The sequence below is a fragment of the Suncus etruscus genome, chromosome 4 (genome assembly GCF_024139225.1).
Source record: "Suncus etruscus isolate mSunEtr1 chromosome 4, mSunEtr1.pri.cur, whole genome shotgun sequence".
NCBI lineage: Eukaryota > Metazoa > Chordata > Mammalia > Eulipotyphla > Soricidae > Suncus > Suncus etruscus.
This window is the reverse complement of record NC_064851.1, coordinates 103,216,600-103,231,285: the sequence shown is the minus strand read 5'-3', so window position 1 is coordinate 103,231,285 and position 14,686 is coordinate 103,216,600. Positions and strand designations below refer to the sequence as shown.

Here is a 14,686-nt window from a genome sequence, read left to right as displayed (position 1 = left end):
CTCTGTGCTCAGAAATCACTCCTGGCAGGCTTCGGGGACCATATAGGTTGCCGGAATTCGAACCACTGTCTGTCCTGAGTTGGCTGTGTGCAAGACAAACACCCTACCACTCTGCTATCTCTCTGGCCCCCTGTATAATCTCTTAATGCCATGATTTATTGCCATTTCAAAGTTTACCGGTGCAGCTGAGAGAACTAGGAGTCAGTTCTGAGCACCACTGGATGTGACCCCCAAACAAAAAATAACAACCATTCATCAATAATCCTGAGGGAAAATGCAATTCTTATACAGTTAAAAAATGAGCTTAATCTGGGCCCGGAGAGATAGCACAGCAGCGTTTGCCTTGCAAGCAGCCAGCCGATCCAGGACCAAAGGTGGTTGGTTCGAATCCCAGCTTCCCATATGGTCCCCCGTGCCTGCCAGGAGCTATTTCTGAGCAGACAGCCAGGAGTAACCCCTGAGCACCACCAGGTGTGGCCCAAAAAAACAAAAAAAAAGAGAGAGAGAGCTTAGTCTGACTTAAGCAATGGAAGTCACCCTGAAAAATATAACACTTTGGGGCTGAGGAAATAGTACAACAGAGAGGGCATTTGCCTTGCACAAGGCAACCCAGATTTGATCCCCAGCACCTCATATGTCCCATTGAGCACCACTAGAAATGATCCCTGAGTGCAAAGCAAGGAGTAAGCCCTGAGCACAGAGCATCTCTGGACATGTCCCCAAAAATAAAATATAAACAACATTTTGTAAAAGCTCTCATATTATTCATATGTAATATTCTAATATTTCATCATTTCAGGCATCAAACTCACATATTTTATAGTTTATACATATATGCATAACACCAATGTTTTCTGTTATCAGAAACATTCTAAAATCACATCACATGAGTCATATGGTTTTTATTCAACAGCAAGACAAGATGTGTGAAAAAGCAAAACCAAGCCAAGACTGGGACCTTTTTACAAAATTTTCTATTTAAATGTATATTCATATTTTATTCCCTATGTTGCTAACAAGCAGATATTCAGCTCCTCAAATCAAAGGCATTTTGGGGTTAAAAAAATAACTCTTAAATATGTTTTTGTCCTAGGCTGAAAAGGAAACAGAAAACAAAGAACTCTTTGTTGTTACACTAATCTGGCTGTGATGGTAAAACACAGAAAGAGAAGAAAAAATGCTGCAGTAAATGAAAATCTTGCCAAAATATAGCATTTTGCCCATGTAGATGTATTTAACCTCTGATGTTTGAAGCTGATTGGCCAAGGGGGAGGCAGTAGGAGAGATATGGATGGAGCCATAGCACAACCGGGGAAGACACTTGCCTTCCATGAGGTCAGCCAGAATCAATCCCCAGCATCCTGTAGGGTCCCTTCCATGCCTGCCAGGAGTGATTCCTGAGCACAAAGTGAGGAGTAACCCTTAAAAGTCACTGGGATGGGGGCCGGAGAGATAGCTTGAAGGCATCTGCCTTCCATTCAGAAGGACAGTGGTTCGAATCCCGGCATCCCATATGGTTCCCCCAGCCTGCCAGGGGTGATTTCTGAGAGTAGAGCCAGGAGTAACCCCTGAGTGCTGCCAGGTGTGACCAAAAACCAAAAACCAAAAATAAAAAGTCACTGGGGTGGCCCAAAATCCCCCCAAAAGGAAGAGAAAGTGCAGATATCAGAGAAGTTTTGGGGGCGGCCAAAGTTTGCACAGCTCTTGCCGGCTTGCTCCTTATGAATATTTAAAAATGATCCACAATTCTCACAATTCCCTGTTCCATTCTCCTCAGTGACACATACATACACACACGCAGGCTGGTACAACAACACTAGGACACAGTGGCCATCAAGTGAAGAGCAGACATGAGCCCACCAGCCTGGGGAAGTTCCATCTGGTGGCCCTAACTGGAGGGGGAGCAGTGTGAAGTGTTTCTGCATCATGGAGCAGACAATGGGATACCTCTTCTTCAGACTTCTGCAGCTGGGGTGCAGAATGTACCTAACTTTCTGCCCATGGCCAGGAAAGCAGGAGTGAAGCAGGCCCTGCCTGCCCCTCACGGCCCTTGCTGTAGGCAAAGGTCTGTACAAATAAGCACTTTTCTAGAGGAGTATCTTGATGCCTTCATTTAGGGTCAAAGCTTGAAGCTCCAGAGAGGTGGTGGAGATGTTAGGGCAGAGTGTTATGCATGGGTGAGGTTCAGAGTTTCCCCTGGAGATGCAAGCAGAACTCAATCCTCTTCCAACTCCCAACACCCCCATTTCCTTCTCTCAGACTTGCCATTACCTACGGTGGTCCCTGGGTCTAGTCCTGTGTTCTTCTCATCAACATACTGGCCAGAGTTCAAGTCATTCTGGTCCCTCCAATAAATCACAGGTCAGATGCGTGGGCCATCCAATGTCCTTGGATACCTACCCCAGACTTGAGGTCATACAAAGTGTGAGTCAGGGTGATCTTGAAGACAGCATGGGACCCGGCTACTCTCTTCATTCATGTTGGATAGCAGCTACAGTGCGAGATTTGTTTCCCCTCAGAACATCAAGGACTCGATATCCCTAAGGAGATAGACAGGGGACAGGTGGACACGCACCTCAGGAGCTGTCTAAGAGCAAAGGATGATTCTTCCCTACGGACTCACAGTGACTTTCATGCATCTGAGCTTATATGCTATTTTGTTGTTATTGTTGTTGTTTTGTTTTTTGGTCATATCCAGTGGCACTTAGGAGTTCTTCCTCGCTCTGCATTCAGAAATCACTCTTGGCAGGCTCAGGGGACTCTATAGGATGCTGGGGATTAAACCCAGGTCAGCTGTGTTCAAGGCAAACATCCTCCGCACTGTACTACTGTTCTGGTCCAGGGGTCCTCAAACTTTTTAAACAGGGGGCCAGTTCACTGTCCTTCAGACCATTGGAGGGTCTGACTATAGTAAAAACAAAACTTATGAACGAATTCTTATGCACACTGCATATATCTTATTTTGCAATGAAGAAACAAAACAGATACATTCAATATGTGACCCTCGGGCATAGTTTGAGGACCACTGCCATCCCTTACATGATGTTTTCACTCAATGAGCCCTAGCCAAACACTGTTTCTGAAAACTCAATAAGGTACATTATTTTCTGTAGTTGTCAAAGTTAAGTAGCAACTTGAACCGAGAATTGGAAGAGATTAGAAGTTACACTGGGGGACAAAAAAAAAAAAGAGAGAGAGAAAGAAGTTACACTGATCAGCTCAATAAATGCAAGCTAGCATGAAAACAACAACAACAAACAACAGGTGATAAAAAAAAAAAAAAAACAGGTGATGCTGACCCTCCTATATCTTGAAATTTCAAAAAATCCTGTTTCTTTCATTATGGAAGTTGATAGTTCAATCAACTTGGTCATAGAAATAGGTAACAAACAAGGAAAACTCACAGCTTCTCAATGACAAATCACAGTCTTATCACCTTGGGTTACGTTTTACCGGAAAGCTGGTTTTTTAAAATAAGATTTTTCTGTGGGGCCAGGCGGTGGCGCAAGAGGTAAGGTGCCTGCCTTGCCTGCGCTAGCCTAGGACAGACCGCGGTTCGATCCCCCGGCGTCCCATATTGGTCCCCCAAGAAGCCAGGAGCAACTTCTGAGCGCATAGCCAGGAGTAACCCCTGAGCGTCCACAGGGTGTGGCCCAAAAACCAAAAAAAAAAAAAAATAAAGATTTTTCTGTACAGATTCCCTACTGTACTGCCACAATGCTATGATAAAGGCAATCACAGACTGCTAAAAATACTAAAAATATGGGAGAGAGACAGTTGGATGGGCTGGTATATGGGCTTAGTAAATGGGAGGCCTGGGTTGAATCCCCACCACTGTATTGTTTCTCCAAATACCAACAGGAGCTACCCTGCCCCCAGCACAGAGCTGGGAGTGGTCCCTGATCCCTGTTGGGTATAACTCAAAAAAAGAAAAAAAAAAGAAAAAGAAAAAGTGACAAGCTTTGAAACAGTGACTTAGTACATCTGAATTTTAGTCCAATAAATAACAATAAGGAGCAAGACTATCATTTTCCTTATCAGGGATTATAGTGAAAAAAAATGCACACAAAAGAGTTCTTTCATTCAGCCTCCCTTCTTCATTTATGTATTTCTTTATTTTGGGGGGACCCACACCCACCAGTGCTCAGGCTTACTCCAGGCTTAAAACTCAGAGCTCACTTCTAGGTGATGCTCCCAGGAAGTATATGTCGTGTCAGTGATCAAAAGCAAGATCAGCAGCACCCAAGGCCAAGTGCCATACACACTGTGCTACTTCTCTGGCCCCTCACTTTAGAGCAAAGAAATTCAGTCTTCCAGGGAGTAATTTAGAGCTAAGAAACTCCATTTCCCAGGGGCCTTTGCAATTCAAACGGGGCACAGAATTGAGTTTCACAGTGAATGAGTCTTAACACCAGACAACTGGGAATTATCACAAAAGTAAGAAGTCAGGGGCTAGGTCTATAGGACAATCCCCAGACCCATTCTCTAGCACTGAGAAGCACTGGGTGTGGGCATCTTCCCCACCCTACCCCCTATCCCCACATAGACTAAGGCATATCCAGGCATGTCCCAATAGCTCTTGGGTGTTAGGTCTCGTGTTAGGCTCTGGGACACAGGGTGGGGTCCATGCCCATTACATCACAGCCTCCCACCACCCCCACCCGCACACACACGTAGACTAAGGCATATCCATTAGTCAATAGCTCTTGGGTGTTAGGTCTTCTGTTAGGCTTTGGGACGCAGAGTGGGGTCCATGCCCATTACATCACAGCCTCCCACCCGCAGCCACACCCCCACAGCTCTCCTGGCATACATAGCGTGAGAGACAGAGCACAGAATGAGGGGTCTGGAGCTCAGAGCTTGGAGCTCACATCTGATGAGCTGTTCCCTCAGCGAAAAGCAAACGGGGAAGGTCAGCTCATCCCATGACATCTGCATAACCAAGCAAATTGAATCACTTGATAAAAGTTAGGGTGCCCCTTGCCAATCCTTAAGACTGTCTCCAACTCAAAACTCTCTGAACAGCCAGATATCTCTAGCTTTGAGGTATTGGTGACATGAGGCCTCTGTGACTCTGTGAACACTCTCCATTTCAGAAAATCAGTCAGGAAGCTGCCAGGAAGTTCCCTGCGTATTGTATTGGGGTTACCTTATAGCTGGTGACGGCCAGCTTGGAGAGTCCATCCACATAGGGTCCCCCAGCACGCTGGTGCTCTCTCACTTTCAGTGTCTGGCGGCTTCTGCTCATTCAAAACAAGGAGACACTGGTCAGCGCTGTCTGTCCTTAGAGGACTGAGCAAGTGGTAGTGCCATAAAGCACAAGCTAAACTCAACCAAGATCCCAAGAAAAGAACCAACAGGCTTGACACCCCCTTACACACACCCCAAAGAATGTACAGTGGAATCTCAAATGGCGATTGGTTAGTGAATGAACCTTCACAAACTGGACAGCGCAGTGACCCAGGGGGTGGGTTGGGGGGACCCTGTGGGATGCATTTGCTGAAGAATGCAGCGTCCAGAGACAATCGGGCCATTTGTCAGTTTGTAGAGGAAGCACAAAGGGCTGAGACATGATAAATGTTGACTGCAAGTGAGGGAGATTAAAAAACGGCCAAAGAGGGACCAGAGTGAAAGCACAGTGGGGATGCTGTTGGCCTTGCATGAAGCTGACCTGGGTTTGATCCCTGGCATCCCCAGATTGTAAGATGACACCCAGCTAGATATTAACCCAAAACAAAGGTATTCCCCATCTTCTTCTTTTCCTTTAAACTTATCCCTTTGATTATGTCAAAACTCACCTGTGTCTCACTCTACTCTCCCAGGCTGGTAGAATTTGAACTGGGAGAATAAAGAAAAAAATCATCTGGCTTTGGTGCACATGACCTCAAGAGAGAAGCCACTGACTCCATGAATCTCTCCTGACAGGCCTGGTTTACTAATCCAATGCTGCTACCCTACCTGCTTCAAACCCATTCCCCTGAAGGTAGAAATATGCATGTGGAGTGATTTCACAGTCTGTGGATTTATTTTATACTATATGGTCTCCCAAGCCCTCTAAGAGTAATTTCTGAGCACAGAGCCAGAAATAATACCTAAGCACTGCCAAGTGTGGCCCAAAAACAAAACAATAGCAACAACAACAACAAACATAGCCAATAAAACTCTGCAAACTAAAAATGAAGATTTGGGGGTTGAGAGATGGGGCTGTTTTTCATTTGGTTGGTTTTGGTCATATCCGATGAAGCTTAGGGCTTACTCCTGACTCTGCTCTCAGGAATCATCTGGGGCTGTATTCTGGGGACAAAAACCAGGTTACCCTACCCACTGTTCCATGTTGCTCTAGGCCCCTAAAATAATGATGATTTAAGGCCTACAATTATCTGTAGGCTGTTTTAACATTGGAAAACTTTGTGTCTTTTAACAAACTGAAAGGGAGAAAATTCCCACAGATGTAGAAAAAGGAACTGATGAAATAAATATTCCCCATTAAATACAAAAACTGAGAATGCCTGTAATGACAGCTGCCAGACCCAAGTGTGTAAAGTGCATTTGGTGAGTCAACTGACAAATATTAATAATATTTGTTGACAACTGAATGATATGTGAAGTAAGTCTCTCAAAAGCTCTTTAGAAGCACAAGAATTACAATGAAAAGAGGGTGCTTGTTGATAGTGAGGTTACAAGTGATCCTTATGTAATGTATTGTTTTCCAATGATTTGGGACCTTAGAGTTCCCAAAGATAAACTATTAAAAACTTCACTCAAGGGGCCAGAGAGATAGCATAGAGGTAAGGCCTTTCATGCAGAAGGTCATTAGTTCGAATTCCGGCATCCCATATGTCCCGTTTCCCCCCCCCACCCCAGCCTGCCAGGAGTGATTTCTGAGAATGGAGCCAGGAGTAACTCCTGAGCACTGCTGGGTGTGACCCAAAAAACAAAACAAAAAAAAAAAAAACTTCACTCAGACAACTACAAATTGTACATGACTGTAGACAGATGTAAAACAAATATTTGACTTAGTTCTCCTTTCAGGATATATTCTTTTCATTCTAACTCTTCTTGTTTCATTCCCCCCCCCCCATTTTTGTTTTTTTTTGGCCACACCCGGTGACACTCAGGGGTTACTCCTGGATATGTACTCAGAAATCGCTCCTGGTTCAGGGGACGATATGGGACGCCGGGGATTGAACTCAGGTCAGCCACATGCAAGGCAAACACCCTACTGCTGTGCTATCATTCCAGCCTCATCATTCCCCCCCCCACTTATTTTTTTTTAAAGAAAGAATGTATACTGTATTATTTCCTAGGCAAAACAACCAAATTGCATAACTACAACTTAGCAGATGCTGATTTGATAACATCAGTCCTTGAATGGGCTCTGTTGCAGGAAGACCCACCAGGTTCAATTACATGCTCTGGAGAGGAGAGAGAGAGGAGAGAGGAGAGAGGAGAGAGGAGAGAGGAGAGAGGAGAGAGGAGAGAGGAGAGAGGAGAGAGGAGAGAGGAGAGAGGAGAGAGGAGAGAGGAGAGAGGAGAGAGGAGAGAGGAGAGAGGAGAGAGGAGAGAGGAGAGAGGAGAGAGGAGAGTGGAGAGAGGAGAGAGGAGAGAGGAGAGAGGAGAGAGGAGAGAGAGAGAGAGAGAGAGAGAGAGAGAGAGAGAGAGAGAGAGAGAGATGATATAGGGAGTACAGAGCTTGCCTTGCATGCAATTAACCCCCCAAATACTGCCAGGAGTGACTGACTCCTAGTCAACACCAGGGAGGCTCAACTCTGCCAATTAATTAAATAAAATTCAAAGCTTTTACAAAGAGAAAAAGAAGCCAGAGATATGGTAGAGAGTGACCTGACTTTGCATGTGGCCAGGCATGATTCAATTCCTGATGCCTCATGAGAATCCCTGAGCACAGAGCCAGGAGTAGCCCCCCAAAGGACCATCAGGAGTGGCCCAAACACCTCCCCCATGCTAAAATAAATCAAGAAGGGCAACAATAACACAAGAGGGTTTTGTTTTTATGACACAATGGTCTCTTTTGGTGGCTCCGCACATCCATGTGAGGAGATATTGGCTCTGCCTGAGTCCACTTCCCCCAGCCTGGTGTAGTGCCCCTGAGTGCCAGCCTCACAGAAGCTGGGCATAGGGTCCAAGCTGAGGCATGCGGCCTCTCCAAGGAATGCAGGACAAACAATGAAGATGAGCCCAGGCTCCACTGGCCAGCAGGATGCAGTATAGGGCATGCCTGGCTGAAGAGATTGAAGGGATTGGACCCAGCCTATCTCCCAGCACCACCAACACCTCATTAATTTCCAGGTGAGGGACCAGAGCCAGTGACTCCGAATCTCCTGCATCCAGAATATTTCAAGATTGAGGCCTCCAAGTTACCCTTTGGGATCCAGGAGGTCTCTAACTTTTTCGTTGTAGATCTCCATGTAGGACACCTCCACTTTAAAGCTCTGCTCCTCGTTCTCCTCTCTCTGGGTTCGCTCAAAGAGTCCACTGCAGAGTCGGGGGATTAACCCAGGTTGGTCAGCAGTCCCCATCATGGTGTAAGATTTTCCAGATCCTGAAAACACAAAAACCACCACAGGTACTCAGTGCTCGGGAAATCTGGATGCACAAGCCTGTCTCTTGCGCATAGTAAACTACTAGCACTGAGCAAAATAAACTCCTGGATACCACAATATAAAACCCCAAATACTGGGGCCGGGCGGTGGCGCTAAAGGTAAGGTGCCTGCCTTGCCTGCGCTAGCCTTGGATGGACCGCGGTTCGATCCCCCGGTGTCCCATATGGTCCCCCAAGCCAGGAGCAACTTCTGAGCACATAGCCAGGAGTAACCCCTGAGCGTTACTGGGTGTGGCCCAAAAAAAAAAAAAAAACCCAAATACCACGAGGAGGAGACAAATCATGCATATGTGAAAAGTCAAAAGGAAACGATCCTTGCAGATAGAAGAGAAAAATAATAAGGCTTCATCAAGAATGAATTCCTAGGACTGGAACGATAGCACAGTGGGGAGGGTGGGCACTTGCCTTGCATGCAGCTGACCTGGGTTTGATCCCTGGTATCTTATATGGTCCCCTGAGTCTTCCAGGAGTAATTTCTGAGCACAGAGTCAGGAGTAATCCCTGAGCGCCACCTGGTATGGCCCACCCACCTCCCCAAAAACCCTGTTATTGCATAGTCAGAAATACAGCCCAGGGCACTGCCAGGAGTGACTCAATTCCCCACTCCTCACCACATAAAATTAAGTAGAATAAAACAAATTACCAAAAGCAACTGAAAAAATAGTGAGACCTGGCACTTCTCTAGGAAGGACAGGAAGAGCCATCTGAGGGGAACGAGTGTCTGACCCCAACCACTAAACACTAAACAGGGCACTCCAGAGGCGCCAGAGGAAATGAACGTATTCCCCTTTGGCAATAGTGTGGAAACAAAGGAATAGTTTTGGTTTTTAGGCCCGGAGAGATAGCACAGCAGGCAGGGCTCTTACCTTGCATGCAGCTGACTCAGGTTCAAGCCCCAGCATCCCCATATGGTCCCCTGAACCCTAGGAGAAGGATCCCTGAGTGCAGAGCCAGAGCAAGCCCTGAGCACTAGTGGATGTGGCCCAACACCATCTGTGTCACCCACAAAAGAAAAACGAAACAAAACAAAAACAAAAGAAATCTGTCCTGCTCGATATTATTTTCTCTAAGGCACCAGAAATGCATATTCATTAAAAAATTATTTTCTTTAACGTAGGACTGAATAGCACAGCAGAGAAGACGTTTGCCTTGCATGCAGCTGATCTGGGTTCAATCCCCGGGATCCATAGGATCCCCTGAACCTGTCAGAAATGATTTCTGAGCATAAAGCCAGGAGTAATTCTGGAGCACTGCTGGGTATGGCCCAAAACAAACAAACAAAAAGCCATATCCAGTGGCAGCTCAGGGGTTACTTCTGGCAGGCTCAGTGGACCTTATGGGATGCCAGGGATTGAACTTGGGTAGGTCATGTGCAAGGCAAATGTCCTTCCAGCTGTGCTATCAATCTGGACCCACATAAAAATTTTTTCTTTAAAGCACAGAAAAAATAGGGTCAGGAGAGATAGCATGGAGGTAGGACATTTATCTTTCATGCAGAGGTCATTGGTTCGAATCCCAGCATCCCATATGGTCCTCTGTGCCTGCCAGGAGCAATTTCTGAGCATGGAGTCAGGACTAACCCCTGAGCGCTGCCAGGTGTGACCCAAAAACCAAAAACCAAAAAAGAAATAAAATAAAATAAAATAAAATAAATAATCACTGAAAAATAGAAAATATTGAATCACTCATAGGCCTAGCTAACGTAATTTTGCTCTTTTTGGGGGTCACTGACTGTATTGGGTGAGCCTGGGGCCTCAAATATACTAAACAGGTGCTTTACCACTGGCTCCAATCCCAGCCATCAAACAGACTTGGTCTTATCACTTGTTCCTTGATCCTAGTACCCAAACAAATATGCCACTTGTCCAGTGTGACATGCCAAGGGCTTCTCGAAAGTTGGTCGCCTGCCCACTTGTTTCAACAAACCCGCAGGTCAAGTCCTTAATAGCACCATTGTAGAGGAGAAAAAATGAGGCAGCAGCTTCAGGGATGAGGCTGTGCTAGAGCTGAGCTGAGTCTATCTCTTTCCAGACTTTCATGCCCGCAACATACCTCGAGAAACATCATTTTTAAAAAGTTTTGAAGCCCAACTTGGCTGTAAACAGGCTTTGTACTCAGGAATCATTCCTGGTGGCACTCAGGGGATGGACCTTATGGGATGCCAGAGATCAAACCCAGGATGGCAGCATATATAAGTCAAGCGCTCTCCCCGATGTTATCACTCTGGGCCCCAAGCGATTCCTTTAAATGGATTCTCCTTCCCAGGGACTATAGAGGTAATAGAAATAGCTCCTTTGTAAAAGTGAAAAAGCTAGGTTTAAATGCTAAGAGTCTAACAGTATATGCTCTTTTAGATATATTTTTTTGTTTCGATCCTTAAAGCTTAAAAACATAGACTATATCTTTGTATATTATTATATACTGACCAGTCTGTCCATAGGCAAAGATACAGGCATTGTAGCCATCAAAAGCATTTTGTAGGATGTTCTCGCCCAGGCACTTGAAGACGACATCTTGACCTGAAACAGAAAGATGGAGAAAGAATGCTTGAGGCTGAAAGTAAACCTGAGCAACTTTTGGGAAGCAATTCTCAGGGGCCATGTCGGACAATATACCAGGCTGGGGATTTGAATCCCGGTCTGACAGCAAAGTCTGTGCCTCAGTCCATTGAGCTACCTCTGGGCACTGTGGGTTTAAAGAAAAAGAACTTCCTTTTTTTTGGTTTTTGGTTTTTGGGCCACTCCTGGAAGCTCTGAACTCAGAAATCACTCCTGGTAGGCTCAGGGGACCACACAGGATGCCGGAGATCTAACCCAGGTCAGTTCCAGATCGACTGTGTGTAAGGCAAATGCTCTACCTGCTGTGTTATCACTCAGATCCCAGAAAAAGAACTTTCAAAACTTTCAAAAGAACCAGAGAGACTATACAGTGAGGAGGAAACTTGCCTTGCACACTGCTGACCCAGGTTTGAACCCCAATATCCCATATAGTACCCCAAGTACTGCTGGGGGATCGAACTGCAGTCCAACCTAGGTTAGCACGTGCAAGGCAAACGCCCTACTGTTTGTGCCACCGCTCCGGCCCCTCCAAACAATATTTTTTGAAACCCAGTGAATACTTCCAATGAACTTATTCAAGTTGTTATTTTTACCTAGTACATAATTGAAAAAAAAAAAAAAAGAAAGAAAGAAAGAGCAAAAATGTCTGAGTCCTAAGCAGGTGAACCAAAAAGCACTAACCAGGAGGAGTTGTCTGGAATGCTGAAAGCTGGCAAATGGCTAATTTAATAATCAGTGCATACAGGGAAATGTCTGCTAAATCTGACCATAGGCCATTCTGTTAATGCTTCGAACACTGGGTATTAAAGTTTAAAACCATCATCTAGGTCAGAGTTTTCCAAACCTATCTGGCCTACCAATCCCTTCCCAGAAAAAAAAAATTTACTCAGTATCCCCCACTTGGGACTCTCCTTTCTTAAATGAAGAGTAAGTGACCCCCCCAAATGCACTCAAGTCTCCTTGGCCCCCTGGATGGTCAAAGAACCCCCCTTCAGGTGGACTCACCCATTCTGAGAGACACTGACCTGTAACTAACCTTCTCTCCTAGCCTATTATAATATTTTTAATTATACATAATTAAAATGCTAAATGGATGGGGCCTTAGCAACAGCACAGCAGGGAGGGCGTTTGCCTTACACATGGCTGACTCGGGTTTGATCCTTGGCATCCCATTGGATCCCCCAAGCTTACCAGGGGTGATTCCTAGGGCAGAATCAAGAGTAAGGCCTAAGCACTGCTAGGTGTAAGCACCCCTAGAAGAAAAAAATTTTCTAAGATATACGATTCTATAATATATACCATCTAGGAAAGACAAGGACTTAAAAAGTCTTTTAGTTTTTTCTTTTTTGTTGGGGCAGGGGCTCCAACAGTTACCAAGACCACAAGTGTTATACCTTTGGGGCCATGTGGTGTGAGGAATGGAATTAGGGTTCAGACATGCACTTGTCCCTGAACCCTGTGCACTACCCTTCCTTCAACTACAGGCATAAACAACAGGGCCTCATTATCCTCCACAGGCCAAATTACACATGTTGGTAGTCGAATGTAACCTTGAGAAGTTGGTTGGGTGCTTTGATCCTTGGATACAATATGAGAGAAACATATGTGACTGTCTTATTTTTGGATGCTATGAATAGCTTCCCATTATTCCTCGCTTCCTAGTTAACCTAGCAGATTAGCACATTTTCCTCCTACTTCCCATCCTGAATCAATCCCAACAAAGATTCCTGGGCCTTAGGGACCAAATGCAGGCTTCTTCTTCTGAAATGACAATATAGAGAAAATGTCACTTCAGAGCCAGGCGGAGGGGCCTGGGTGTGGGAGGGAGCTAAAGACAGGGACTTGTGTATGGTGCAACCACTGAGGAGAAAGAAAATAAGAATTCTGGGGGTGGGGTGGGAAGGAGAATCACCCATTCCTCTCTATTAAAGAAGAGAGGAGTGAGACAGAATAGGAAATCACTACTTGCCTTGCATGCAGCCCACCCCAGCTCTACCTCACTCAGAGTGAACACCACCAGGGGTCGCTCCTGGGCACTGCCAGGTGTGGGCTAAAGCCCCCCCCCCAACATAATAATAAGTAATACACTGAAGTGAAAGGGGTTTCCTCAGAGATGTCAGAAAGCCTAGATGAAGAAGACTTTCAGCCTGCCACACGCTGTCCTTCCCCTCGGACCCCAGAGGAGGGAATTTGAGTGGGTGCCAGTCCTTCGAAGGCCGAAGATGTGGACAAGCATAGAATCTCCACTCTAAAGAGCTAGAGAAAGAGAGAGCACTGTGGGGAGGGCATTTGCTCTACAAGCGGTTAGATCCCCAGCATCCCGTATGGTCTCCTGAGCCTATCAGAAATAACTTCTTTTTCTTTTTAAATAATTTCTTTATTTAAGCACCATAGTTACAAACATGTTCATAACTGGATTTCAGCCATAAAATACACACTCCCCTTCACCAGTGAGTGCTACTTTCCTGCCTCCCATGTCCCCCATTTCCCTCCTCCCCCACCCCCTGCCTGTCAGGAATAATTTGAGTGCAGAGCCAGGAGTAAGCACTGAACACTGCAAATTATGGCCCCCAAACCATTTAAAATTAAAAAAACACCCAAACACCTCCATTCCCTACCTTATAATTTGACTTTCTCACTCTCAAGAACACTGTTTTTCCCACTTCCACATGAGAGCCCGGGGCCTACCAACAATGCTAGGCCTGCTGTGTGGGTCTGATCATTAGGGATTTAAAGGCAACCAAGGTCCTAACAACTGGGTTGTGTATACTCACGGGGAATATGGTACCAGGAATTAAACTCAGCCTTGTGCATGACCAGCAAGTACTACACCCCTCACCCATCTCCCAATCCTATCCACATGGTTTCTAAAGAGACAAGAGAGGAGGGGCTCATGGCCAGCCCAGGTTCGATCTCTGGAATCCCATGTGGTTCCTCTGAGTCATGAGGAGTAATTCCTGAGTACAGAGCTCTGAGTTCTGCTAGGTATGACCCCCAAAACCAAACAACAACAACAACAACAAAAAATACAGAAGAAAATAAAGTCTCATTAAAAAAATACCACACTGCATGGAGCAAATATTTTGCAATATTAACGGTTAATAGGAGGCTACAGTCTAATTACCTGCATATTTTTCTTTAACAGACTCATCCATAGACCAGAAACAATGATCATAGGCAAACACCTGTGAAAATGAAAATTAGCGAGTGTTGAAAACCAAGCCTTTAACACAATTCTGTTCAAAACAACACCATCAAGTTGAGTACACTCATAATTGTTAAATCAAAAACAACTTATGTCGTTTTATAGTGCATGTTGAACTATTTATGGCCCAATTTTACTATGGACAACCAAGTATACAGACAACAGACGTATGCAATTCACATAAATAAATCTTCATAATTTCAAGGAAGCAGTTACAAAGTGCAGAATGTGCGTTCTTTTTTCTACACACACACACACACACACACACACACACACACACACACACACACACACACACACACA

The 14,686-nt window shown here is 45.3% G+C and overlaps 1 protein-coding gene across 1 annotated transcript in view; it reads right to left on the bottom strand.

The window, feature by feature from the left end:
* Positions 1 to 14,686, bottom strand: part of KIF13B (kinesin family member 13B) — a 156,290-nt gene that overhangs the window by 87,427 nt on the left and 54,177 nt on the right. The window contains 7 exon segments of the mRNA XM_049771160.1: positions 2,401 to 2,457; positions 2,459 to 2,485; positions 2,487 to 2,540; positions 5,150 to 5,240; positions 8,380 to 8,560; positions 11,047 to 11,139; positions 14,303 to 14,363. Of these exon segments, the coding sequence (XP_049627117.1) occupies positions 2,401 to 2,457; positions 2,459 to 2,485; positions 2,487 to 2,540; positions 5,150 to 5,240; positions 8,380 to 8,560; positions 11,047 to 11,139; positions 14,303 to 14,363 (564 nt within the window).